A 25,546-nucleotide genomic window follows, 5' to 3' on the forward strand; every position below is an offset into this window, starting at 1 on the left:
AAAGGTGGGACAGGAAATGCTTTAGGGTGGGATGTCAATGTTCTCCTTGAGATTCCTCGTGAGCAATCGGTAGAACATCCAGATAAAAATGTCTACTAGGCTTTGGGAACTGAAGCTCAGATAATCTTTCAGGACTGGAATTTAGGTTTGGGCATGACCTCTAAGGAACTGTGGAAGAGGATGAAGTCACCGAGGAAACCAGTCTGGATGGAAGAGAGAGAAGGGAATGAGCATGGTTGGGAGGGAGACCTCCTCCAGAGCAGCCCGTGGCCTCAGACCTGCCTGTGGGAATTCCCAGCCCTACCATATTTCAACCCCACTAACCAAAATCAGCGACTGGGATCCCAGCCACCTTTTCAGATCCTAGGATTTCAGGAAGGCTCAGAGGTTCTGAGCCTGCAGCCCCTCAATGCGTCTCTCTCTAGAGGTAATGCTGATGGCACTGGAGCTCCTCCTCACAGCCATAGGACATGGTGTGTTGAACATTGTCCCATTTTATTGTATCACTTGTTCCCCACCACTGTCCTATGAGGTGGTTATTGTAACTTCATTGTTACACAGGAAGGCAAGTGGGGCTTTCAGCAGGGGAGTGCTTTGTCTAAGGATTTAGAGGAAGCAAAGCTGGAGCCTACTCCCAGGCTTTTGGTTCCATCCCACTTGCCATCCATGATGCACCTTTCTGCTCCCTCTCTGCCTGTGTGTCATACTGTCATACCACTGTCTCATTTCTGCCAATGCCCACCCAGTAAGGAGGCCTATTCTAAGATGCCTTCCAAATGGGCCCTTCCCCAAGGAGCTCTCAATGCTTGTTGAAGATCCAGATCCCACTGTTGGAGATGCTGTAGTCTATTGTAACATGAATCCGCTCACTCCTTACCCCCACTGCATCTGCCAGGTCCAAGCTAGCAGCACCTCCCCCAGGCTTCTGCAGGGCATGCTGCTCTCCCCCTGCCTGCCTTCCTGGAGTCTGTTCTCTGGACGGCAAGCAGCCAGAGCCATGCTTTCCTCATTTGTAGCCCTCTTGCTCAAACCACTTCAGTGGCCTATGACAAAACGCAAAACCCTTAGTGTGGCCCCACCATCCCTCCGCTATCCTCTCTACTGCCCCCTCCATCCCACTTCTTCCCTCCCTGCCAGCCTCATGAGACTCTAGCTGCTGCTCCTAGACCCACAGGTATCCCCTTCCTGCCTCAGAATCTCTTCCCCTGGGCTCCTTCCTTCTAGAACATTCCTACTCCATCTAGTCATATGACTCTTTCCCTCACGAGTTTCAGGTTTCTCTACCTGAACATCACCTTTTCAGAGGCCTCCCCTGGCCACCTGATCAAAACCAGCACCTCCTCATCTTTACCCTGCTTAGAGCATCTTAGTTCTTATCACCTCCTTCACTGATATGCGAGCAGGGCCTGACACGATAGGTGCTCAGTAAATTGTCATCAAATAAATAACTGGATGAAAACATGGCTGAGCAGACTCAAAGGGGAAGGTGCTTGTTTAAGATCAGGACAGAGACCCAGGTATGCTGACTCAACCCCTCCAGTGCTGAGCCTGCATTGATGCATGCGCTTCTGAGTTCCATCTTCACGCTCACTGGAGACCCACAGGTATGTGTGTCTCTGGTGGGAAGGAGGCATGCAGCTCACTGCTCCCTCCCCTGCACCCAGAGACTCCTCAAGCACTCCAGGATACTGATCCTGGGCAAAGAAGGTCCCCCGAGGAAACTGATCTTTGGAACCCACTTGCCAGCTCATACCTGGCTCCAGTAGAGAGGGCTGTGCGAATACTCCAGTGAACAGACAGGTTATTTCCCTGACTTTGGTTGCACAGAGCAGCAGCCTCTGCTTTTGAGTTGCTTGTCTTGACCCAAATCATCAGCAGGTGACAAAGTAGGTTCAGAAAGACTGACATCTTCTCACCCACCCTGCGCAAGCACAGACAATCCTGTGGACTCTCAGAGCCAAGCAGCTTAGGCACAGCTACCGCCAGCACCCCACAAATATTTTCTAAAGACTCACGTGTAAGCTGGACTAGTGGCTAGCAGGAAGCAAGGAGTTTTAGAAAAATGTCATCGCTTATGGTGGAACCATGTCAGACCCTATCATTTAATTATGCAAAAACTAATGACAGAATGAAACCAACGCCAGGCTCTTTAAATCTCTCATCCTGAACACCATGCTTCTCATATCCTCTGAGTATTATTGAGAATGGCAGTTTGTTACCTGCATATGATTTGATTATTTGCAGAGGTCTAATTCTCCATAACACAAAAAGATAGGAGAGGATATTGTAATCGTTCTGAACTTCAGATGAGAAAACCAAGGTAGGGTATACAGTTTGAGATGGCTTGGCTCATGGGCTAGACCTGTGCTGTTTAATGCAGCAGCCACCAGCCATAGCTGGTACCAAGCACTTCAAATACGGTTAGTCCAAAATTGAGATGTGCTCTGAATGCAAACCACATACTGGGTTTAGAAGACTTAGTACGGGAAAGTGTAAAATATCTCATTGATTATTGATTTACCTTTTGGCTCTGTATATTTTAATATAGTATTAAAATTCATTTTATTGTTTTGTTTTCTTTTAAAGATCTGACTACTAGTAAATTTAAAATTATGTGGCTGGCACATGTGGTTCCCATTCTACTTCTGTTGGACAGTGCCGGGCCACGGTGTTCTGTACTGTTCTGTGATTCACAGTGCATTTTGTTCTGCGTTCCTTGACAGCGCAGCCTTCTGAGTTACATCTTCAGGCTCACTGGAAACCCACTGGCATTTGTGTCTCTGGCGGGAAGGAGGTGTGCAGTGCGCCTGAAGCTACCATGCCCGCTTGCCTTTCACTCCAGCAGCAAATCCTATGGCCCAGGGGCAAAGGGTCAAGTGCAGAGATTGAGGTCTGAGGATCTCAGAGACAGTGTGGCTTGCCCGTGTTGTGGGAGGTTTGTGCTTTCTTCATATCTTTCTGTTGTGGTTGACTCTGTTAGGCTGTGTTGCCTTCAGACAGCATGGCCCATAGGTTCTGTGTTGCATGTAGACTTCAGCAACTTGATCCAAGCTGTGGTCTGCAAATAACTCTCAGCTGCATCCTGTCTCAACCACAGGGATTGGGGAAAACATCCCATGAAGAAAAGAATATCAATTTATAGAGAGAAGTGCAAGACTTGCCTTGTGAGCCTGGCGTTCAGGACCTGAGTTCAGCGCTAAACTGTCCTGACACTCCCTGATCTGGTCCCCAGGGTCTAGATGCCCTGGACACCTCGAGAGTCACATTCCACACAGAGAAAGATCAGCCCATGTTCCCTGGAATTTGTGCCTCTGTGGCTAGAAGGCCCCTTTCTAAACTCCTTTGTTCTGAACCTTGCAGTATGAGACTTGTCACACATTAAGTGGATGGGGAGGCATACAAAGGGTCCTGGAAAAGTTAGCAGAGTCTACTGTATGGAGATGAAAGCAGCCAGTGGATTAGGGCAATGGCTTTATCATGGGCGATGCTTTCTCTTTTCTTGGAATTTTCTTTTAAGCTATTACATCTCCTTTTCAAGAACAAAAAGTCACCTCTATGCATGGATCCCAAAGACATCCTAAAGGCCATACAGATTGCTTCAGTTTTGCATAGGTGCATCTACTCAGGAGACACACGCCATGGGTCCTAATGCAACCGTGTGACTTAAGCAGCCCTGGAGGCCTCAGTTTGGCTGTGTGAACATCAGGTATCTTGACAGTGAGGCTGGGCTCAGATGTGTGGGTCTGATGATATACCCAAGTTCAGTCGCTCTGAGTTGACCAGGTAGGTAGAGATCTTCGTATAGCCCAAAGAGGTCATCTTCGGGAGAAGCCTTTGAAATCTCCTTTCATCCAAACACCCAAGATTTCAGCCTTGTTTTACATTGCCTAACAGACTGCAAGGCTCTTTTGGAAATCAGCAGCAATGTTCACAGAACACACACACACAGAACCCGAGGAGTAAAGAGCTATGTCCAGTGGTGGAAATGAAGGACAAGGGCTACCCTGCCCTCCGCCACTTTGCTGTGGCCTCTGTTGCCCTGAGATGGAGATGTGCTGAGTTACTACCCCCTTGGGGCCACCGCCACCTCCCTGCTCTATTGTGGCAGCCCCGGGCTCTCTTGTCACCTGTCCCAGTGCTATCAGCTGCCAGTGGGCCCCAGCCCCATGCTAGCTGTAAGTGCAGGTCTTAATACAAATTAGCAGCAGTGCAAGCAAGCTGAATGGCAAAACCTCATCCCGTGCTCCCCCTCCCTCTTGTTTTCATCAAGCCCTCTTCACAGGCTCCAGCTGCCTCATTAAAGAGCAGCCTTTTATGCTGGGCTTCACCTGTACCCACCCTGAGTGGCAGCCGTGGAGCCCCATGGCTGCACGGAGGGCTTGCACTGGCTGGCGGAGGCACGGTGCTTGGGAGCTGCAAGAATGGAGGGAGGTCTGGCAGGCGAGCAGGCGAGGTACGGCTTTCCTTCTTTCTCTCTGTCCCTGAGCAGTGGGAGGAGGGCCAGCTGGGCAAGTGTGGGGAACCAGGATGGTGCCAGCGCTTCTCCCTAAAGACACCTGCCTGCAAGTTCTAGTGCAGAGGCCTGGGACCAAGGATAGGGCCTTGTTCCAGAGGAGAAACACCCCGGCAGGTGGGTGGCCAAACCGATCACCTGCCCAACTGGGAAGCAAGTGTGTGCACAGGGCTGGAGGTGGGAGAGAGGAGGAGGAAAGTGGAACTGGGAGAACTCTGGGTCAGTAAGTGAGGAGGTTCCACCCAGGGAATGAGTGGCCACGGCCACCCCAGCAAGACAGCCCCCTCCTCCTCTGTGCCCACTTTGCCCTCATCGAGGTGCTCGTGGCTCCTCTCCTTACCAGGTTATGTGTTAGGCAGATTTGGGAAAATGTTTCTTTAGGCTTTTCACATTTATTTTCCTCCAGCCCTGGCACCTGGGACTAGCCCTGCCACCTGTGCCTACCATACATGGACATAACCATAAAGCCTCACTCCATTTCAATGAGTCCTGACGTGCTGACTTCTCTGCACAGCAAGAGGTCAGTTTCTAACTCAGAAATTTCCAGAGGCCCAGTTGATGTGGAAAAGAATTTTTCAAAAATTGTCTCCCCAACATCCACAAAGGGGAGGAACCGTGGAGTGTGCCCTCCTGTCCCACCATCCCCTGCCTCCTGCTGTCGTTCTCCTTTCCAAAAGACCCCTGCTCATGCCCTCTCCCTCTGGGCATCCTCCAAGGGCGCCCACCTCTCCCACAGAGGCCACCCGCCAATGAAACCTTGCTCACTTGGTCACAGGCCAACTTAATCCCTCAAACTTCTGCAGCACTTGAATTATTCCACAACCGACAAGGATGCAGGAAAGGCTGCCAGACCATGCATGTGTGTGTGTGTGTGTGTGGTAATGTGTATGCATATATGTGTAAGTATTGAAGTGTGGATGTGTGTGTGGATGAAGTGTTTGTGCATATGTGTGCATGTTCTCTGTGTTGGAATGTGTGCTTCCATGTGGGTGAAGTATGTGTGTTCTGTGTTAAAATGTGTGCAGTGCATGTCTGTGCATGTGTGTTGAAGTGTGTGCATGCATGGGAGTATGTGCATGTGTGTGCACATGTGTTCTCTATCGAAGTTTGTGCATGAACATGGGCGTATTGTGCACTTGTGTTCTGTGTTGGAGTGCATGTGCACATGTGCATGCATGTGTGTGAGTGTGCGCCTGCAGTTAGCCCCAGGGTGGGTGAGGGGACCCAGCGCACTCGAGCCAGAGCTCAGCTCAGACGCAGGCACCAGGGTTTGACTGGGACTGCTTCATCTCAGGCCAGGACCTTCCACAGCAGAAGCCAAAGGGCCAAACCCTGGTGAAAAGCTCTGATGTGCTACTGCCTCCCCTCCACTGCCATGGGGACATTAAACCTTCAGCAATCTGGAACTCTGACGGCTGGTTCTTGGTTCTATGCCTGGAAAAACAGTAGGCGAATAGTAAAACCTTAAATTCTAACATGTGTGAGTTATACATCTTATTTTCATTTTCAGCCCATGTTCTCCTCTGTAAGACATCAGGAAAAAATTACCGTCTGACTTCTAATATCTCAGTGGAGCATTTATCTCCCAGCTATGATAAGTGATCTTCAATATTTTTTTCCTTTCAGATTAAGAAACAAATTCATTTAATTTTCTTTATTGAAAGTGCTCAGGCCTCCCCACCCTGCCTGGGTCTCAGGAAGGCCTGGGCTGATCTCCCTTCTCCTGAGTTAGTGACTGCTGTCCCTGCTTGTGGGATAGGTGGATCCCTATCTGGCATGGCCCTGCTCCTCAAGGCCTTGCTGTGGTCCGTTCCTGCCCACGGCAGAGGATGGAGGGCAGTGGCCAGGCCTTTGGAACGTCCGGAGAGGTTATGCGGCCTAGAATTGGAAGGCTGTAATCTGAACCTTATCTGAACTCCTTGGTCTGAAGGCCTGGTTTGGAGCTCTTGAGAGAACTGGCTGTCTCCCAGGCTGCCAGAACTGATGCTTCCTGCTCAGTATAACCGTGGCTACAGCTTCTCCTTGGCCTCCCCATCGCTGTCCTTGGACCTGCTGCTGGAGTGGCTGAGCAGCAGGCACTGAGTATGGCAGGGTGGCACCTCCCCCAGGCATGCTAGAGGTGCGTGATGCTGGGCTGCGGGGCAGGCAGAGTGTGTTTGCCAGCCCACTTCAGGGCAACAGATGGCCATGGGTGGGATGTCACCCCTCCAGACAGCTGCCCAATCACCAGCGCTGCAAAATACCAGGTGCTGATCAAGCTCTGTAGTTCCAGGCTAAGTTGGGTGATCTGCTTTCTCCCCTGTGCATGTCCATACTGCTTCCAAGGTGAGCTTGGGGCCAAGGATGCAAAATGTCACAGGGCTACCACCTCTCCATCAGGTGGAAGTTCCTGGATTCCATTCCTTCTCCAAGTAGCAACCAGCTCTTTTGCATGTGTGCTTGATAGTAAAGCTTAACACTGCAAACCAGTCTAGTTGTATGACCATGAGCCAGACAGCCCTGTCTCAATTTCATTAACCATGAAAAGGAGATGGTAACCCTTGCTGTGCCTATCTTGGAGGCTTACTGGGAAATTTGAATACAACAGTGTATGAGAAACGCATCAAACTTAGATATGTGCAGTAGAAATAACTCACTGAGAAAGCATTTGCTGCTCACCTTCTACGTAAGAGTACTAAGGTTAAACAAAGAAAGTGATGACCATCCTCTCAAGAACTCAGCAGTCAGGGGGCACAGGCCAAGCTAAGAATCAGACAGTGTGACAAGTTCTAATAACCAAGGCAGGGCACCAAGTGCTGCAGGACTGGGCGGAAGGCGCGTCTGTGAGCATGGACTAGGTTGCCTGGCAGTGAGGCTAAAAACGTAAGCTGTAGTCAGACAGGGAGGGCTGGGATGTCGCACAAAGAAGCTCAGACCTTGGTCTGAGGGCACTAAGGCACTGCCAGAAGTTTTTATGTACTGTAATTACAGGATTGGGCATGGATTTGAAGAAAACTCTGATGGCAGCATGGAGGATAGAAAGAGGGCATCATCATCGCCATGACAAGTGTGGCTGGGCAATGGCTCCATGGTCATCAGCAGAGCCATGGGCTTATGATTCAGAGGCTAGGGTGAGCTGCCCATCAGTGCTGACCACCTCTGGGCTTTGTCTCCTCTCGCTTTAGGGAGTCTCCAGTGGATTGCAGCGTTAGCAAATGCAGCAAGCTGGTGGGCGGAGGCGAGTCCAACCCCATGAACTACAACAGCTATATGGATGAGAAGAACGGCCCCCCTCCTCCCAACATGACCACCAACGAGAGGAGAGTCATCGTCCCCGCAGGTACTTCGAGAACCAGGCTGCCTGGACGGCATTCACTTCCCCACTCTCTGGGGACCAGGCAGCATCTAAACCTTTATCTCACACTCTGTTCCCTGTGAAAATGCAAAATGGAAAAAGCTGTACATCGCCTGGGCATGGTAGCTCACACCTGTAATACCAGCATGTTGGGAGGCAGAGGCGGGTGAATCAGTTGGGAGTTTAAGACCAGCAGCCTGGCCAGCATGATGAAACCTCATTTCTACTAAAAAAAAAAAAACATACACACACAAAAATTAGCTGGGAGTGATGGTGAACACTTGTAATCTCAGCTACTCAGGAGGCTGAGGCAGGAGACTTGCTTGAACCCAGAAGGCAAAGGTTGCAGTGAGTCAAGATCACATCATTGCACTCCAGCCTGGGTGATGGAGCTAGATTCTGTCTCAAAAAAAAAAAACAAACCCTGCACATTTTATCTTACTCCTTAGCTGCTCTCTAAGCCAGTATTCCAGATGTCCCCTGATATGCGGACTGGATGCTAGAAGCCCCACCTTTAAACAGACCACACCACAGACTCCACCTCAATGGCCTGGTCCTCAAGGATGGGCAGCAAGGCTGCCTCCACCCAAAAGGAATCCCGTGAGCTCTGGACATGGGCATCCTTGCCTGTAAGGAGGAGGGCAGCTGCAGAGGCCTGTCCTTCCTTCCAGGCTTATACTTCCTGGCATCTGCCGGGTTCCACCTCTCCAAAATTACAGCCAGCTCTTTGAGTTTTAAAATAGAAATAACTATATTTAACTAATGGAGTGCCTTAACATGTGTGCCACAAGTTATGTCATTAGTTAAAAATAGCCTCTTTTTCCTAGGTACTGGTGCTGTTGGTCCCAGAAAATAAAATCATTGTTCAGTCCTTCAGTCCATTGGCCGGACACTCCACCCCAGCCAGCACCAGCAAGCTCAGCGCCTGCACAAGAAGGGTGTTTAAAAACTGCCACGTGTAGAGCTGGTGCCAGGTAGAAGGAGTAAGGACGTCCAGATCTTAAGCAAAGTGGATTACAGGGCAGGGATTAAACCTGATCTTACCAAAATAACTTTACCAGAGAGCAAAATTCCTTCCATTTGTAAAAGTATAAATATAGTTGCATCTGAAATCAAAAGGTTAGAGATCTCTTTGAGATAGTCTGAAGGCATTTGCTTGTAGATCTAAAGGCAGAAATTTTAAGGGACCCCTCCTGCCTTGGGCTGTGGTGTTTGTTTTCCCTGGGAAGCTGCATCTCACCATATCCCTGGACTACAGCTGCCTCCCTGTGTTCTGGGCCAAATTCAAGAAGGTGTGAGCAAGAGTGAGGCAGGAGAGGGGTGGGGCTTGTGGGAATTTCTCTGTACCCTGTAGGACTTACAAATGACTCCTAAAGGAATTCTAAGTTCGCTCTTCCACAAGCATCTGACCTAACAAAGGAAGAGGAAGAATCACTTCCATTTATTGAGTGCTTTCTAGGTGCCAGGCACCATGTAAATTGCTTCATCTCCATGCTATTACTTAAAACACCTGTCGCAGGAGACCAGCTAGTCATGGTTAGCCCAGGTGTATTGTCTCCCTCCTCACTGAAAGCAAACAGTGAAACCATATTAGAACTGACATGTAGGAATCTCTTTATACACCCCAAAGCAAAGCTGAGCCTCACCAGGCTCTTCACTCAAATAGCTTTAAACTCCCTGCTTCAGCCAAACAGCTCCCAGCCTGGGAGGGAAAGCTTGAGGGACTGAAGGGTTAGGGGATCTGAGATTGTCTCTGAATCAACCTTTGGCACCACCTCATTTTGGTCGTCATTTTTGGGAAGGAATCTGGGAAATGGGCAGAAGTGGCTAAACTGCTATGTCGACCTTCCAAACCCTCAATCAGTATTGAAGTGCCTTCAAAAGGAATAGCAAAATGTCAGGCTTCAGTGAGCCAACTTACCTATAGCAGTGATGGCGAAAATAGCACAAATTCATGTCAAATGATTTTCAAAGCACTTCGTGTAATGAATTCTCAGGCTATGGATTACTTCATTATTTTAGCTCTGGCTGGATCGTCTAGATCCTCAGACATTTTGGCTTCCTCCAGGCCAGGCTCCGGACATGAGGGGAAGTCTCATTTGGGCAAGTCGACAAATCAAGGCCATAAAATATTAGTGGAATAACCAATTGAATTTATGATGGGATTTAAAGACAAGTATAAATGTGGGCCCTAGTTAATCACTAGCTCCATGTTCAGATGGGAAGAAACTAGGACTAAATCATCCAAGAAATACATTTGGAAGAGTTTAGCATGATCCAGAGTTGAAGATTTATAATTCACTGTGCTGTAGAGTGAGAGAAATAATATTGTTTCAGAGCCAAAACAAGGGAGGAAATAATCAAATAAATAAAATATATGGTATAAAATTGAATTTGAGGTCTTGGATACTAAAAGTGAGGAACTGGGAGAAGTGAAGAATGAAATAATATGCTCCATAATCCAACTCCCCCTAGGATATGTTTCTTTAGAATTCTGAAAAGGTGCAAAATTATTTCCATTTGCCAGTGATCCAGGCCTAATTGCTTCTGGAGAGTAAAAAAGCAAGAAATGTATCTGAGAGAGAGAGAAATACATACTTGTACAATGACGCTTTAGAGGAGCTCTGCTTTTTGGCATCAGAGCAGTGTAACTCACAGGTGAGGTAAAGCAGGATGGTGAGAAGAGGAAAGGGGCTTTAGGGGGACCCACCTCTCCAGCTTAGTGAAGTCTTGTGAAGGTTTCTATTGGAACCCAGGTCCTGATACTTACCAGCAATGAGGCTTTCAGCAAAGGACTTAACCTTTTTTTTTTTTTTGAGATGGTATCTTGCTCTATCATCAGGCTGGAGTGCAGTGACACAATCTCAGCTCACTACAACCTCCGCCTCCCAGGTTGAAGCAATTCTCCTGCCTCAGCCTCCCGAGTAGCTGGGACTAGAGATGCACGCCACCACACCGGCTAATTTTTATATTTTTAGTAGAGACAGGGTTTTACCATGTTGGCCAGGATGGTCTTGATCACTTGACCTTGTGATCTGCCCGCCCTGGCCTCCCAAAGTGCTGGGATTACAGGCATGAGCCACCTCGCCCAGCCAAAACTTAACCTTAAGACTCCACTTTGCATCTGTAAATGGGATATTACAAGATTTCCTTGGTAAGTAAAAACAGAGCACACGGAGCAGATGGCATATTGCACCCACCATCTGAGCCGTCACTGTTCACCCAGCATTAGGTTGTGGGAATGACATTCAGCAGTAGGCTGTGACCTGTGAACCCAGTCTCCTAACTCCTCCCCTTTGCCAGCTCCTCTGCCTCCAGCACAATACAGCAACCACTCATGCATGGGCAGGGCCTGGGCACCCAAATTCCCACACATGAAAACCAAGGTGGGATGGAGAGCTCAAGGGCAGCTGGCAGAGGCTCGTGGAAAAGTGCTGGGAAACTTGCCTGTGGCTGCCCAGCTGTGAAGTGTGAGCCTCGATTCTTTCCCCACATCTGCTCCTAATCATTCAACCCTGGTTCCCAGCTTTGCCAAGAGCTTTCACAGACACTGTAGAATGAGAGAGTGAGTTAGTTGAGGGGTGGCCAGATATTTCTGCCTAATAAATATGTTAAATAAAACAGGCTCATTAGAAGCTAGAGGCTAATGGCTGACTTACAATAAAATGCCTAGTTTCTCCTCTTCCAGGAAGTCTTCCATGACTCCAAATTTTCACTATTCCTTTCCACTTACGTGTCCTTGACCCACCGCCACAAAATCCATTGCTTAGTAGTGGCATGCTTGCCTACCTGTTTCATGGGAAGGAGTGTTTCTTGAAGGCAAGTGTCATGTAGTTTTCTTCTATGATGAGGATATTTAAGGTGTTTATTGGACCCACTAACAATTAGTTGTGAAGTGAAGAGATGGGTTTCAGACTGTGGTAGGTGATAAGATATAAGAGTTCTGCCTACTGTGGAACCTGTTGGAACCCATCACTTGTGCTGAACGTGCAACACCCCTACCCCACCCCCACCACACATGTGCATGTGTGCAGGAATACACACGCACGCACGTGCACACACACACACACACAAAAGGAGAAGGAGGTGTGAGTGTCCTACCATAGAGATAGCCTCAGTGGTTACCGTACCTGTGTCCACTCAAGGGTTACAAGTTTCTCCCTAACACTATCTCTCATCCTGGGGTATTTAAATTTCTGGTAGAAATTTCAACACAGCTGTACTTAAAAGGCGAAACCCAGATTGGGTTTATGTTCAGGACTAACGCCAGTGGGGTTTCAGTGGCACAGATGGAATTGCAGTAAAAGTCTCTCTGTTTCTTTTCTATAGCCATCTGAGGGATCCGTGTTCTTTTATGAAACCATTAATATTCTTAAAATACAGATGGTTCCCCTTTCCAGAGACATTGTTCCCGGGGTCTGTGGAATTGTGTTTATTTTCATTTTGATGCCACCATTTCTGAGGCAAAGGTTTCAACTACCCTCCAAAACTTTAAAGAGTGTTCTGTCAGGATACTAGTGAGGCAGCTAAGCACCTCCCCGGAGTGCTAAGTGGTTCAGGCAGTGCCAGATGCCGTGGAGCCAGATGGGTGTTCTAGGGGGACCATCTGGAAGGGAGCTGGCTCTCCCAGAGAGAAAGAAGGGAAAGAGAGAGGGACAAGGGGTGAGGGAGAGATGTGGGGAGGCTGCCTAGGCTCTCAAGGAGCCTCTACCTACCTGCAGCTCTTGCTAACAACGTCTTCTCCTCCGCAGACCCCACGCTGTGGACACAGGAGCACGTGAGGCAGTGGCTGGAGTGGGCCATAAAGGAATACGGCTTGATGGAGATCGACACATCCTTTTTCCAGAACATGGATGGCAAGGAACTGTGCAAAATGAACAAGGAGGACTTCCTCCGCGCTACCACCCTCTACAACACGGAAGTGCTGTTGTCACACCTCAGTTACCTCAGGGAAAGTAAGTGCCGCTCCAGTGCCCAGGGCTGGGAGAAAGCTCTGCAAGGCCTGCTCGTTTCCCATGGAGCCAACCCCATGGAGACGAAGTCCGTGCTGCCCATCCACGTTGCGCAGATGCCGCAGGAACAGCACCGTGGGGCCTGTAGCATTGCCAGGGTCACGTGGGCTACCACAGACCCTGCGAGGGGCAGACCCAATCCTGAAGTGTCACAGGAAGTAAAACGAGGAATGGAGAAAAATAGACAGCTGTGACCTGGAGGGGGTCTGCCAGAGCTAGTTACACTCTCCCATGAGATCTCCGTTCCAGAAACTACTCCAATTTGTAAATAGATAGAGATGGGTGGGGCCCTGGCTAGTGTTTTCCTAAGTGATTATTTAAAGTTCCTCCAGGAAACTCTGGTTTCGAGGCTTTTGGATTTAAGGTTGTGAAAATAATTTACATATTAGCTTCTTCTTAATCTTGGGGTACTCTGACACCCTCTAACCCCACATGACGGGGCTATCGGCACATTTCCTTGCTAAAAGAAGAGTAGCCAAAGCTGCAGATGTGTTAGGATCTACTGGAAGCTTTCTTCTGGTACAGTCAGGAAAAGGAAAAGAGCGTCGGAAAGCACGAGCTTAAGAAAGAAAGCGGGTAGTTGTCCGAGAGATTCATCTAATATGAGGTTCCCTAGCACCAAGTGCCTATCAGTCTTATATGAATTTCATTTGATATGAAATATATGCAGAGCAGAGGAATGGAATTATTTTAGTCCCACTGGTAACCTCAGCCTTAACACTTTGCCAGAAATCTAGGCCAGGTGTTATATCAATGCTATCCTTAAGTATGGAAGAATTGTCCTGGGGACTGAAAAGATGGTGCTAGGATCACAGAAATATAGGTATGGGATTGCACTATGTATGAGCTTTCTAGCAGTGAGCACTGTGCAAAGACAGACAGGGCAGCCTTGAGATGCAATTTGTTGTGAATGGCCAAGGCAGCTGGGAGTCCTCCGGAAGTTTGGCTTTCGGCAGGGGCTTGGTGATTTTAAGTTCCCTTCACAAGTTGAGATCCTCCAACAGCACCTCCGGGACTTGCTTTTCCTGGACTGGCTGGCTCTGGGTTGGTGAGCTCTGTTTGCCCTCCATCGCTCAGTGGACCTTTAACTCCCAGTCTTTGGAATCCACTGTCCCCTTCAGCGACAGTGTTCCTCGTGGGGCAGGGGCAACATGTGCTGGCTGGAGAAATTAAAAAATCAAAAAGATGCCTTTGGAAGTTTCCGCTGGTACCTCCGTGCTCTCTGGTCACCTTTCCGAGGCGTCTGGTAACCAGTGCAAGGAAGCAGATGATGCAGTGTATGTTAGCCTCCGAGCAATTACCTCATGTCTGAGTGTTGTTGCAACATGAGGTCAGCCCAAGAAACAATTTCAAAAAAGGGGACAATTTTCCACCCAGTTTGTCAGAGCTTTGGATAATCAGCATTTTCTAATTCATATTTCAGCTTTTAAGTGTCTGTGGAATTTTAAAAAGTAAGGATCTTTGAACAGAGTCCTGCAGTGATCTAGGCAGGCTAGGGTGAGTGCATGGAGCTTAGCATGAGAAGGAGAGAAGAGCAAAGCAACCCGATTCAGCAGGAGTTTGCAGGAACCATGAGCCCTTTCCTCATGTGCCAGAGTAGAGAGGACAACAGTAGCACAGACAGCATGCTCTGAGCTATTGGTTAAAGAGCCCAGTGCTTTGAGACTCCTGGGTGGATGCCTCTGTGGGGACAATGTTCATGGTATTCTCTCCATCTGGGGAAAGTCCATTCATGCCGTATACCCACCGAGCCCTAACCAGTCCAAAAACAGCTCAAGTCTCACTAGCACTTCCTGCCACCAAAGAACGAACGCACAGATGCTGAAGTGGGACAAACACCCAAGAAAATGGTCACTGGTCAGCATTCAACTTTCTACTGGAGAAGAGCAGATAACAAGGCTGAAGTGGAGGTGCAGAGGTTGGCACTTTGGGGGGTATAGCATGGCAAGAAAAAGTGAATTCCTTCTCTCTTTTTGAGAATATTTATAGACAGAAAATGCCCCCAAATCAATAAAAATATTAGGTTGCAAAAAGGGACTTATTAGTGGAGCATATTTCCAGAGCTGAGAGGAGGTGGGATCCAGCATGTAGACTGAAGATATCTGAAAATGCAGGGCAGATTTCCAGAGTGAGGATGGTGGTTAACAGTAGTCCATCCGCAAGATGGGAAGCAGTTGTTCTGCCATTAAAATGATTATTGGGAAACACTGTGAGAAGTACTTAGGATGCAATGTTGAGTGGAAAAGCTCACTATAAAGTGGTCTGTGCATTGATAGAAAAACCATGTCTGCCTGTGAAAGCAAAAAATTAAAACACTCCTGTTAAATTAAAAAAAAACTTGCCCCAACATAGTATTATAATATCCTTTTGAGGAACCCAGACTTAAAATGGTCCACTGTCAGGGAAAAGGCTTTTGGATTCATGCTGCTTTTTAATTGGTGTCTACCTTGGGGTTCCAGCCTTGGGGACCCTCTGGTGTGAGGTGGTGGCTGGCTGCTAAGCGTTTGTAGGAGGCCATGTGCTGGCGACTGTGTCTGCTCTGTCTCTGCTCTGGATTGCTGGGAACTCCCCAGTGAAAACCAGCACTTTAAACCCTTTTAAACCCTTCAAACACTTTATTGTTTTTCCAGACTGACTTCCAGTGGATGTTTTGTGCTTAGGAGGAAGGCCAGTGCTTGCGGAGAGTTTGAGGCGATGAGTCAAGGCAAGGGGAAGGTGTGCTGATTCTCTCTGCTTTATCATCTTGTCCTTTGTTGGAGAGGAAGGTGGGCATCAGATATTTCCACTTAGCAAGAGACGGAAGGAAGACAGCTGAGATCCTTCACTCTGGTGGAGAAAGTACTGTAGGGTGAAGGAAAGTTGATGGAGAACTGAGGACCTGAGCCCATGAATGGTTGGAAGTTAGAAGAGTCCAAGTTGGTGGCATTTCTCCAATCTTTCTAGGCTTTAGTAGAAAGTCTAGAAAAAGGAAAACCTCATAGGATAGGAAGTTCTGGCATCAAATTTACACTTTCACAAGAGGTACTTGACTATTTATTTTGGTGGTCTGGGAGGGGACCTAAAGGTTCACATTTTAAATGCAAAATGTATTTTCCAGGTCGAGACAAAACAGCAGTGTCCTGAGCCCCTACAGACCCTGTCTGATAGCCCGGCATGCTAGGCCTCACCTGGCCTGCTGGGAGGTGCTTGTTCTTTACACGTGGTACCCATATGTCAGCTGTGCCAGAGTGGCTGGAAATGCAAGGAGGACTGTGACAGCTGGGGCTGGAAGGGGTGGCCATGGTCCTTGGGGTTATTCCCATGGGTCCTGGGAACTCCAGGGTTCACACCTGTCAATCCCAGCATTTTGGGAGCCCAAGGTGGGTAGATCACTTGAGGTCAGGAGTTCGAGACCAGCCTGGCCAACATGGTGAAATCCCGTCTCTACTAAAAATACAAAAATTTACCCTGTCTTTACTAAAAATACAAAAATTAGCCCGGCTTGGTGGTGGGGGGCACCTGTAATCTCAGCTACTTGGGAGGCTGAAGCAGGAGAATCGCTTGATCCCGGGAGGGGGAGGCTGCAGTGAACTGAAATTGCACCTCTGCAATCTCAACTGGGGGACAGAGGGAGGCTCTGTCTCAAAAACAAAACAACAAAGAAAAGCTTGCCCCCTTGTGGATAACTATCTACAATCCCCATTTTAAAGCTGAAACCACTGAGGCCTAGAGAGCTTCAGATATTGATTCAAAGGCGTCCAGCCGGTTGAGAGCACCTGTATCTAAGACTTGGGCCTCTTGAGTTCCAGTCCCTGGCCTGGCGCTGCCATGTCCCCCCCCCACCCCCCGGCCCTGGAGACAGGAAGTGCCACACAGGCGAGGCAGCCTCACTCCCAGCCTTCCACGTGGACCGCCCGGCCACTTCCCCCATGGCATTTTCCGTTGTCATTTGTACCAAGAGATAAATGCTTTCCAAAAACTTTCCTGTGGCCTCCTGAAAGGAGGCCGATTAAGCCAAACCTATCACCACGCTAAGCCTTCGCTGGGCCTGACTGGCGGCCCCTCCAGAAGCTCTCACAGACACACCCCATTTGGCAAAGGCGCCTTCGCTGCGGGAACAAGATTTGGCCTTTCTCAGGCCAGGACAGGGGAGGGCGCCGGCCGGCAGTTCAGGCTCGGGGCCGCTGGGGGGAGTTTGCGCATGTCTGGGAGCCCCGAGGCCCCGGGGGAGGCGGGGAGGCAGGAAGAAAGAGAGACTTTTTTTTTACTTTTACAAACAAGTTGGGTTTGTAAGTCTATCTGGGTCTGACCTGGAAGACATACTAAGAAACTGCTTTTTCAAACAGTGGCTGCTCAGAAGAATGAAATATACTGCGTGACAGGGAGACCACAGAAAAGGTGCCTATCTTGATTCCCATTTTTAATTTAAACTAATGGAAAACACATTTTGCGTTTTGCGGTCTTTCCACCTGCAGCCTCAGATGGCCGGGCAGAGGTTTTGGGTCTGGGCAATTAAGCTGGTGCAGTCTTATCACTTCCAGGCTGGGGTTTGACTGGTGAAGGGGAACAGAATTCCAGCTGAACAAAAGGCCAGGCAGGTTTCCCTGGACTCAGTAGTCAGCCAGGATTGATGTTTAAAGAAGCCAGAGCCTTACACCCTCCCACTCCCGCACACTCAGCCAGAGCCATTGATAGCAGCACAGCCCAGAGAAAAAGGGAGACCCGGATTCAATAGGCTGGCTGTGAGGGGCACTGGTGAATTCTATGGTCACAGAGAGGCAGGAGACAAAGGCTTTGGCTCTGGGACTCTTGTGTCCCCTGGCCCAGGTGTCCCCGATGAAAAGCAGGTTAGGTTGAGAGAGTGGGGAGCTGCAGAAAGCATGATTGTTGGCGCTCTGCTGCACACCTGCAAAGCCTCATGCCGCTCAGTCCCCTCTCTTTTCAGATCCTGATACTGTCTCCAGCAGCAGATGGACTCAAATACGGAACGGAAAATTATCCTTTTCTCATGCTTGCACTTTGGGAAGGCCATTCCATTATCAGCAGGAGCTACTTTATGCTTTTTAGAGCAAAAATGCCCCAATAAATAGAAATATGTATATGCATACACACCCATATAACACATATATGCAAACACACGTACAGAAACTGACAAATAACCAAGTAGGCAAATGTTATATTTCAGTTTGAACTGGAGTGCAAAGCTCTTTAAGTGAGCTACTTGAGGAGTTATCAAGTGAATCCACTCACTCAGCTGAGCACCTCCCAGGTCAAGGAGTAGAATTTCAGCCCCCTGGACGCTCTTTCCGCCCCAATGCTGCTTCCTCCCAAAACTGACCACCACCCTGCCTGCCATCCCCATAGGTGAGTTTTGCCTGTTTCTATGATTTAGCCTGCAGGTGTTGGGGTCTGCCAGACTGAGGACAGGTTTTGTGGATAGACCAGGATGAGGCTCCTGCTTCTTGAACTCTCTGGCTGTGTGATCCTGGGTAAATGCTATGACTTCACTGAACGTTGCCCTTCTCATCTGTATAAAGGAATAAGGGGATGCTGGCTCTGTGTGGCCCATGCAAGGATTAAGTGAGAGAATAGATGGAAAGCATCTGGCACACCCTGTTTGTTCAGAGCATTGCTTCCCCCACTCTTCATCTTGGCCTGTTTACCATGATGCGCTGGTGTCAGGAAGGAGGGGGAGCTCAGCAGTCCGTGGCAGGGTCAGGCCACACAGAGCCTCAAGGCAGGAGAAAGCGGTCCAAAGCTACAGAGCAGGAGGCCGGGCTCCGGGAGGACCTGCCTGCATCAGAACAAGTTCCTTAAGAAAACAGAGCCTGGGGAACTGGTGAAGTAGAAATCGGAGAAGATGAGGGAATGTGGGTCCCTTGAGAGAGAGGCCAGATGCCCCCAACCAGCCCCTCCTCAGAGAAGGCAGCCATTCCTTCTAGCAGTGAAACTTGAACCAAGAACAGTCTTTAGGGCAGAGTCCTTTTCCTAGGTTGCCATGAAGTACGTATTTCATGCAAGCTTTGGAGAGGTCAAATGACCCTTTCTCTCGGCTTTCTGGGAGTTTCTTGTGAATTCATGTGTGCCCAAAGAAGAACTTTTACCAAGGGGGAAATTTAATAAATGTGGTTTATCTAAGCTTCGTGCTTTCGGCTACATCTGCCCTAATGACTCAGGCGGTGTGCTCCTCGGAGACCATCATTTTCTTTATTTGCTCCAGCCGTGAGGGTTCAGACTGAGGGAGAGAACGTCAGGGACAGAGAGGCGAGCATTCTTGGCCCTGATTCTGGGATCTTCTGTCTGCCCTCGGAATGTTTGGTTCCAGTTCTTCACTTGCTTCCAGTCGTGCTGCAGCAGAACCCATTCATAACTCTAACCAGAGGACAAGACTAATGCTCGGCAAACACATCTACAGAGAGAACTATCGTGTGTAATTGTGGCATCTGTGGGAGGAAGGATGTAAAAATAGTAATGATCATAGCTAGCGTTTATGGGACACTTGTTATGAACCAAAGTCCATTCTGAGCACGTGACATGCATTATTTGATTTGATCTTTGCAGTATCATTTTAGGTAAGTGGCATTATTAGCCCATTTTACAGATGAGAAACCTGTGGCTGAGAGAGATGAGGGAAATCAATGGAGAGCACAAAGCTAGTCAGTGATAAGAGGCAGGTCTAATTTTAAACTCTCATTTGCTTAATAAACATACAGTCGTGCTTTGCTTAGTGACAGGGACAGCTCATCTTCATGTGAACACCACAGAATGTACTTACACAAACCCACATGGCATAGCCTACTACACATACAGGCTGTCTGCTATTGCCTGTGGCTCCTAGCTTACTAACCTGTACAGCATGTTATTGTACTGAATATAGTAGACAATTGTGGTACAATGGCAAGTATTTGTGCATCTAAACCTTTAAAGGGTACAGTAAAAATCCAGTATTACCATCTTATAGGACCACTGTCATAAATGTGGTCCCATCATTGCCCAAAACATCAGTTTTTGGTGTTTGACTATTAAAACGAACTTGTCACAGCCTCACTTCGTCATTGATATTCTTAAAAATGGAATAAGCAAATGTAGCTGCCTCTTGGATGTTACATTCATGTGACTGTCTCATTTCTAAAATGGCATCCACATAGCCACACTTTGGCATACAGTGGGCTCAATACCGCCCTTGTAATTCTCCCCATCCCCTCCGCCACCCGCTTGTTTTTGTCTGGAGCTGCTGGAGAGCTAGAACTAACAGTCCTGTTCTAGGCAGTTGGGAGATTCTTATAAAATTCTCTTCCTCATCGTCTGGCCTGGTAGTGCGCACATTTTCTGTGAGACACACAACCAAACGCCCACGGCTGGGTGAGGCGGCAGCTCCATTTCTGCATCCCTTCCATGACTGGAGACTAAAAATAGGAGCGTCTGACAGCCCATTCCCACCCCTGGCACCCAAGCCAGTCCACTTGGCCACAGGAAGCAGGGAAAAGGGTTGTTTAGAAAAATTTTCTTAGCCTCGAACACATGTGTTGAGCTTATGGTATGTTTTGTAAAAGCAGATCCCGGCCCTAGTTTTGAGGGCTCTTTAAGATTTCCCCTTGAGAATCTCAAAGAGAATGGCAAAAATGCCTACATTTCACAAAACACAACCTTGAATTCACTTTAAACAAAGGAACAAATCTAGTTTTGGGAAAGAAGGGAGAATGTGTTTTACGTGCAATAACAAATTATTTCAAAGTGCTGGGTACAGAATAGGGATGCATTGAAGTTTTATTTTAAAAGATTAGATATCAGCATTCTGAGATTATAGAAAATTCAACGCATGACTCCTCGCGTTCAGTTGTGTGTTCTTAGACATAGGTGAAGGGAAGCAAAAGTTCCTGTTGGAATACTACCACTCACCTCCTTCCCAACTCCCAGTGCCCCAGCCACGACTAACAGAGCCCCATGCACCTCACCCTCACCTGTAAAAGGACCCTTATGTTTGTAAACCCAGAGGATATCACAGCAGAAAGGGGTGATACTGGCTTCTCCTCTAGGCCATGGCAAACTACAGGCCGAAGGCCAAATCTGGCCAGAAGTGGCCCACAGACAAAACAAAACAGAAACTAAGACTGGTCAACAGAGATTACGGTTAGCCTATAAAGCCTATAAAACCTTACTGTCTCCTTTTGATAGAAGAGTGCCAACCTCTGCTCTAGATCAAGAAGAAAAAATCAAAATCTAGACATGTCACTCACCAGCTGTCACGTGGTGAGTTAATAACAACTGGGACGGACCCAGGTCTAGTGATTCTCAATGCTATGTTCCTATCATGATATGGCACAGCCCAGAGCACTTCAGAACTATGAATATGGCAGCTCAGGAGCTGTGGTGTTTCTTTTCCCAGAGAGCATTTCATTCCAATGTATTCCGTCTCTTTACTCCATAAAGCAATTACAGACCTGTATGACTGTCTCCAAGCAAATGGATTAGACTTGCTCTTCCTTTCTTTCTAGGAGTCCTTTGTCCCTCTTCCCCTCTCCCCATCTCTTCCCTTTCTCATGTCTTCTACTCTTGATCTCAGAAGAACGTTTTGGTTATAACCTGTTTTGTTTTGCCTCTCAGGTTCACTGCTGGCCTATAATACAACCTCCCACACAGACCAGTCCTCACGACTGAGTGTCAAAGAAGGTGAGTTTGTTCTTTTGTGCACTTAAAATTTTCTTCTGTACCAGACATGACACCATCCCATGCTGTTAAGATTGTTGCAGAAAACCAGCTTGCTTGTTCCACTCAACTTTTTCTAGCATGCAAAGTCAAGAAGCCAAATATTTTTGCCATGGTGCTACCAGTTGCAAAAGTCCAATAAGGTTTTACGGTATCTTGTAATAATATCACAAAGATACAACTTGAGGTTGTCACTCCATGCAGGAAAACATGTTGCTTTTAGAATAAAATGGATGCTGCTTACTTTCAAAGCTGAAAGTTGAGAGTTTTCTCTGCTGAAAATAATGAAATGAAGATTTCAAGGATTCCAGCATGTCTACATTTAAAGGGGTTTTCCCCTGAGAAATTTTAGCAGCCAGGCACAGGCTCACGCCTGTAATCCCAGCACTTTGGGAGGTGGAGGTGGATGGATCACTTGAAGTCAGGAGTTTGAACGAAGATCAACCTGGCCAACATGGCAAAACCCCCATCCCTGCTAAAAATACAAAAATTAGCTGGGTGTGGTGGCAGGCACCTGTAATCCCAGCTACTCAGGAGGCTAAGACATGAGAATTGCTTGAACCCAGGAGTCAGAGGCTGCAATAAGCCAAGATTGTGTCACTGCACTCCAGCCTGGGTGACAGAGCAAGACTCTGTCTCAAAAAGAAAGAAAAAGAAATTTGAGCAATGGCATTCAGTTTCAAAGTGGTGGCTTAAGGATTTGGTCAGGTTTGGTTCGGTTTGGTTTGGTTGAGAGAGAAAGAAAACTGCCTCAGCAAATGATACTTGCCAACGAAGATTTTAGTAACATTAACATTTCTCAGCATCTTTGTGAAATGTCGTGAGGAATGGTTCAGATACTGTGTTAGATTTCAGGCATTTAAACAAGTGAATAATTCATGGCACCTGGCTTAAATGAGAAAAAATGTAAATAAATAATGATTAGGAACTAGAGATAGACTGGAAAAAATATTTTCATGGTAAAGCAAAAATTCCACAGGGGAGGGGACTTCTGAATAGGAGCTTGAAGAATAGTAAGAATGTGGCAGGCACTCTGTCCTCCTTGGGTCGCTCTCTGTTCCCAGTTTTTCTTTAACTCATTCTCCCCATAATACAGAAGGAAGGCAGCAGCTTTTAGGATCAGTTACAAATAGCGCAGCACAGCATAACCTTTCAAAGGAACATAAGGATCTTCTAAGGGAAGAGACCACTTGGCTCAAAATCCACATGGGGTATGAAGAAAACAGAGACCCAAAGATGCTAGCTGGGTGTCTTGTCCAAGGTTACATCTTTGATCATATAGCACTTTATGTTTCATTTTAACAGTTTATAATTTAGTAATGACCAGAAATATGCTTTTAAACATTTGTGTTTTTCATTTGCTTCCTTCTCTCCTATCCCACCCTTGCCCAGTCCTGTTTCTGCTACTGTTTTTCCTTCGCAAATCAGATTTATTGAATGTTGTCATGAAAATTGAATTTCTATGGATTCATTCTACATTGTGAGTCACACTTCACTTGATGACCTATTTTAATATGCTCTTGCAGATGTCTAAAGAAAGAAAATATATGTTAGTGGCAAACGCATTAGATTGAAGGTCAGGGCACCCTCGGCTTACTGTGAAAAAATCATTTCATGCCCTGAACCTCAGTTTCCCATCAAATGAAGGGGAGGAACTCGGTCAGTAAGCGTCCAGCCCTGACTTTGGAGCTCTTGGCTTCTAAGGAGATGACAGGAGCCACATTTCTGCGAGGGCTCAAGAGCCACTGTCTTTGATTTGCTTTACATATTGAGTTTTATTTCATTTGCAGATAGGGATCCACTTTTTGGAAGGAAGGAAAAAAGAAGCGGAAAAAATAACTAGAGGGAGAGAGAGGGGGAGGGAAGGAAGGGAAGGGACGGAAGATAGGGAGGGAGGAAAGCAAGGATATAAGGAAGGGAAAAATGAAGGAAGGGCAGGAGGGAGGGATGGGAGGAGCCCTAACTCTGAACTGCTGAATTTGGATTTTTGTAAGTTCTTCCAACTCTTCCAGGCTACGACCTGCTACCAACATCAGAATTAGCCAATGAGGCTCAGAGGCAGAGCTAAAGAAGGAGTTTCTGATATTGGGCTTCCCATACAGGTTTTGGTTTAGAACCTGGTTTGTCCAAGTTGAAATGTGTTGCTAACCACCGCCTTCCTCCTCCACGGGTCTTACTGTTCAGCACTGTCCTCTACCTGCCATCCACATTTCCTTCCCCTGGCCCTTTTGTGTACAGGAAGCACCTTTGTAACACTGCTGGCTCATTCAGGCTTATTGCAGGAGCAGCTCCCTCTTGCTGGGTAGCAACCCCTCTTCTGAAGTGAATTAACTGCAGTATCCAGGCAAATGCACGCTGCCGGGACTTCATTCAGGTGGTGCCGGCATTTATCTCCCAGCATCGGGCCTGGCCTCTAGAGACGATTAAGCCTGCGCTTTGCAGGTGCATCTTTTGTCCCCAGTAAAGCTCTCCACTTGAGCTGTCTTGCTCCTCTATGCCTTCCCCTTGTGAGGTGGTCTGAATCCGTCTGAACGACCCCTCAAGCCACAAAATAAAGCACATTAGCAAGACAAAGCTAACCCAGCCCTCCCTCTCTCCCTCTCTGCCTCTTCCCACCTCTCAGTGGCTCTCCTGCTTCGCTCTAATCACTATCTATTAGCTATTAGAAGACCTCAGGCAACCTTGGCTCCATCTTCTTTGAATGAGACACACACAGCCCCAAACAAACCCAGAGTTCAAGAGCACGAGAGCTGTGTATGTGTGTGAGTGTGTGTGTGTGTCTGTGTGTGAGTGTGTGTGTCTGTGTCTGTGTGTGTCTGTGTGTGTTTGTCTGTGTGTGTGAGTGTGTGTGTCTGTGTGTGTATGTGTGTGTGTCTGTATATGTGAGTGTGTGTGTCTGTGTGTGTGTGTCTGTGAGTGTCTGTGTGTGTGTGTGTGTCTGTGTGAGAGTGTGTGTGTGAGTGTGTGTGTGTCTCTGTGTGTGTCTTGTCTTTGAGTGTGTGTGTGTGAGTGTACATTGGTGCAGTCCACAAAGCGCAGGTGCTGGCATCAAGCACAAAGCAAGGAAGTTGAGATTCTGTCTATTAATGTGTCTGCAAAGCACTTATCAAATTAAAATGGGTTTTTGCTTTAAAATTGTATAATCACTCTTCCAGCTTGTCTTTTGAAAATGGCTGCAATCTCTAGGGGTTATTTGTGCCCAGGAAGTAAGACTAGATTTCAAAAATTAATTTAGAATAATCTTTAAACCCCTTTAAATTAAGTATTCCATGGACATGGATTGGATTCAGCTAGCGTGGTTGTGCTCTCTCTACCTTTAGTTTATCAAGGCTAATGCACTTAAAAAAAAATTAGGATGAAAGCTATTGTTATCCATTTATAATAGCAGGCAGAACTGTCATCTATAAAGGGTTTTAGACTATATCAGACACTTTCACATGCTTTGTTTGGAGCCTTGCACTGGGTCTTTGAATTAGATATTATTATCTCTATTTTGCAGAAAAAGAAAGTGGGGTTCAGCCCCATTAAGTGACTCACTGAAGGGTACAATGGCAGAGCAAGGACTCAAACCAGGTCAGAGGATTAGACTAAAAGCCCTTCACTTTCTGACAAATACAGCCTTTCCCTTCCAGCTGCCTTTCTGCAAAAGCAATACTAGCCTAAATGTAATGTGGCAAAGATGTGAATGTGCTGCATTACTTCATTTCTGTCCGTGCAGTTTTCCCACTGTCAGCTCCATCTTCGTTCCTAAACTCTTCTCTTTTTCCAGAAATGAACCGATACACAACATGCTTGGTATCAGCCCTTAGTTCTGACAGCACAGAGCATCACCTGGAGATCTTTTAAAATACTGACTCTAGGACAAATATTGCAGGACTCCACTCATAGGAATTAACTTGGTTAAGTTTATAGAGCCAGAAAGCTGATGGTGGTTACCGGGAGGGGCAGGGAGTGGAAATGGGGAGTTAGTTTTTAGTGGGTAAGAGTTTCAGATTGGGAAGA

General features: G+C 47.4%; 1 protein-coding gene across 2 annotated transcripts in view; it reads left to right on the plus strand.

Moving 5' to 3' along the window:
• FLI1 (Fli-1 proto-oncogene, ETS transcription factor) overlaps positions 1-25,546 on the plus strand; it is a 118,798-nt gene that overhangs the window by 67,340 nt on the left and 25,912 nt on the right. For both annotated transcript variants that reach the window (XM_035265058.3, XM_002754578.7), the window contains exons 3-5: positions 7,678-7,832; positions 12,599-12,802; positions 21,443-21,508. In XM_035265058.3, the coding sequence (XP_035120949.1) occupies positions 7,678-7,832; positions 12,599-12,802; positions 21,443-21,508 (425 nt within the window). The remainder of the gene's footprint in view (positions 1-7,677; positions 7,833-12,598; positions 12,803-21,442; positions 21,509-25,546) is intronic.

Source organism: Callithrix jacchus, chromosome 10 (assembly GCF_049354715.1).
Source record: "Callithrix jacchus isolate 240 chromosome 10, calJac240_pri, whole genome shotgun sequence".
Classification (NCBI taxonomy): Eukaryota; Metazoa; Chordata; class Mammalia; order Primates; family Cebidae; genus Callithrix; species Callithrix jacchus.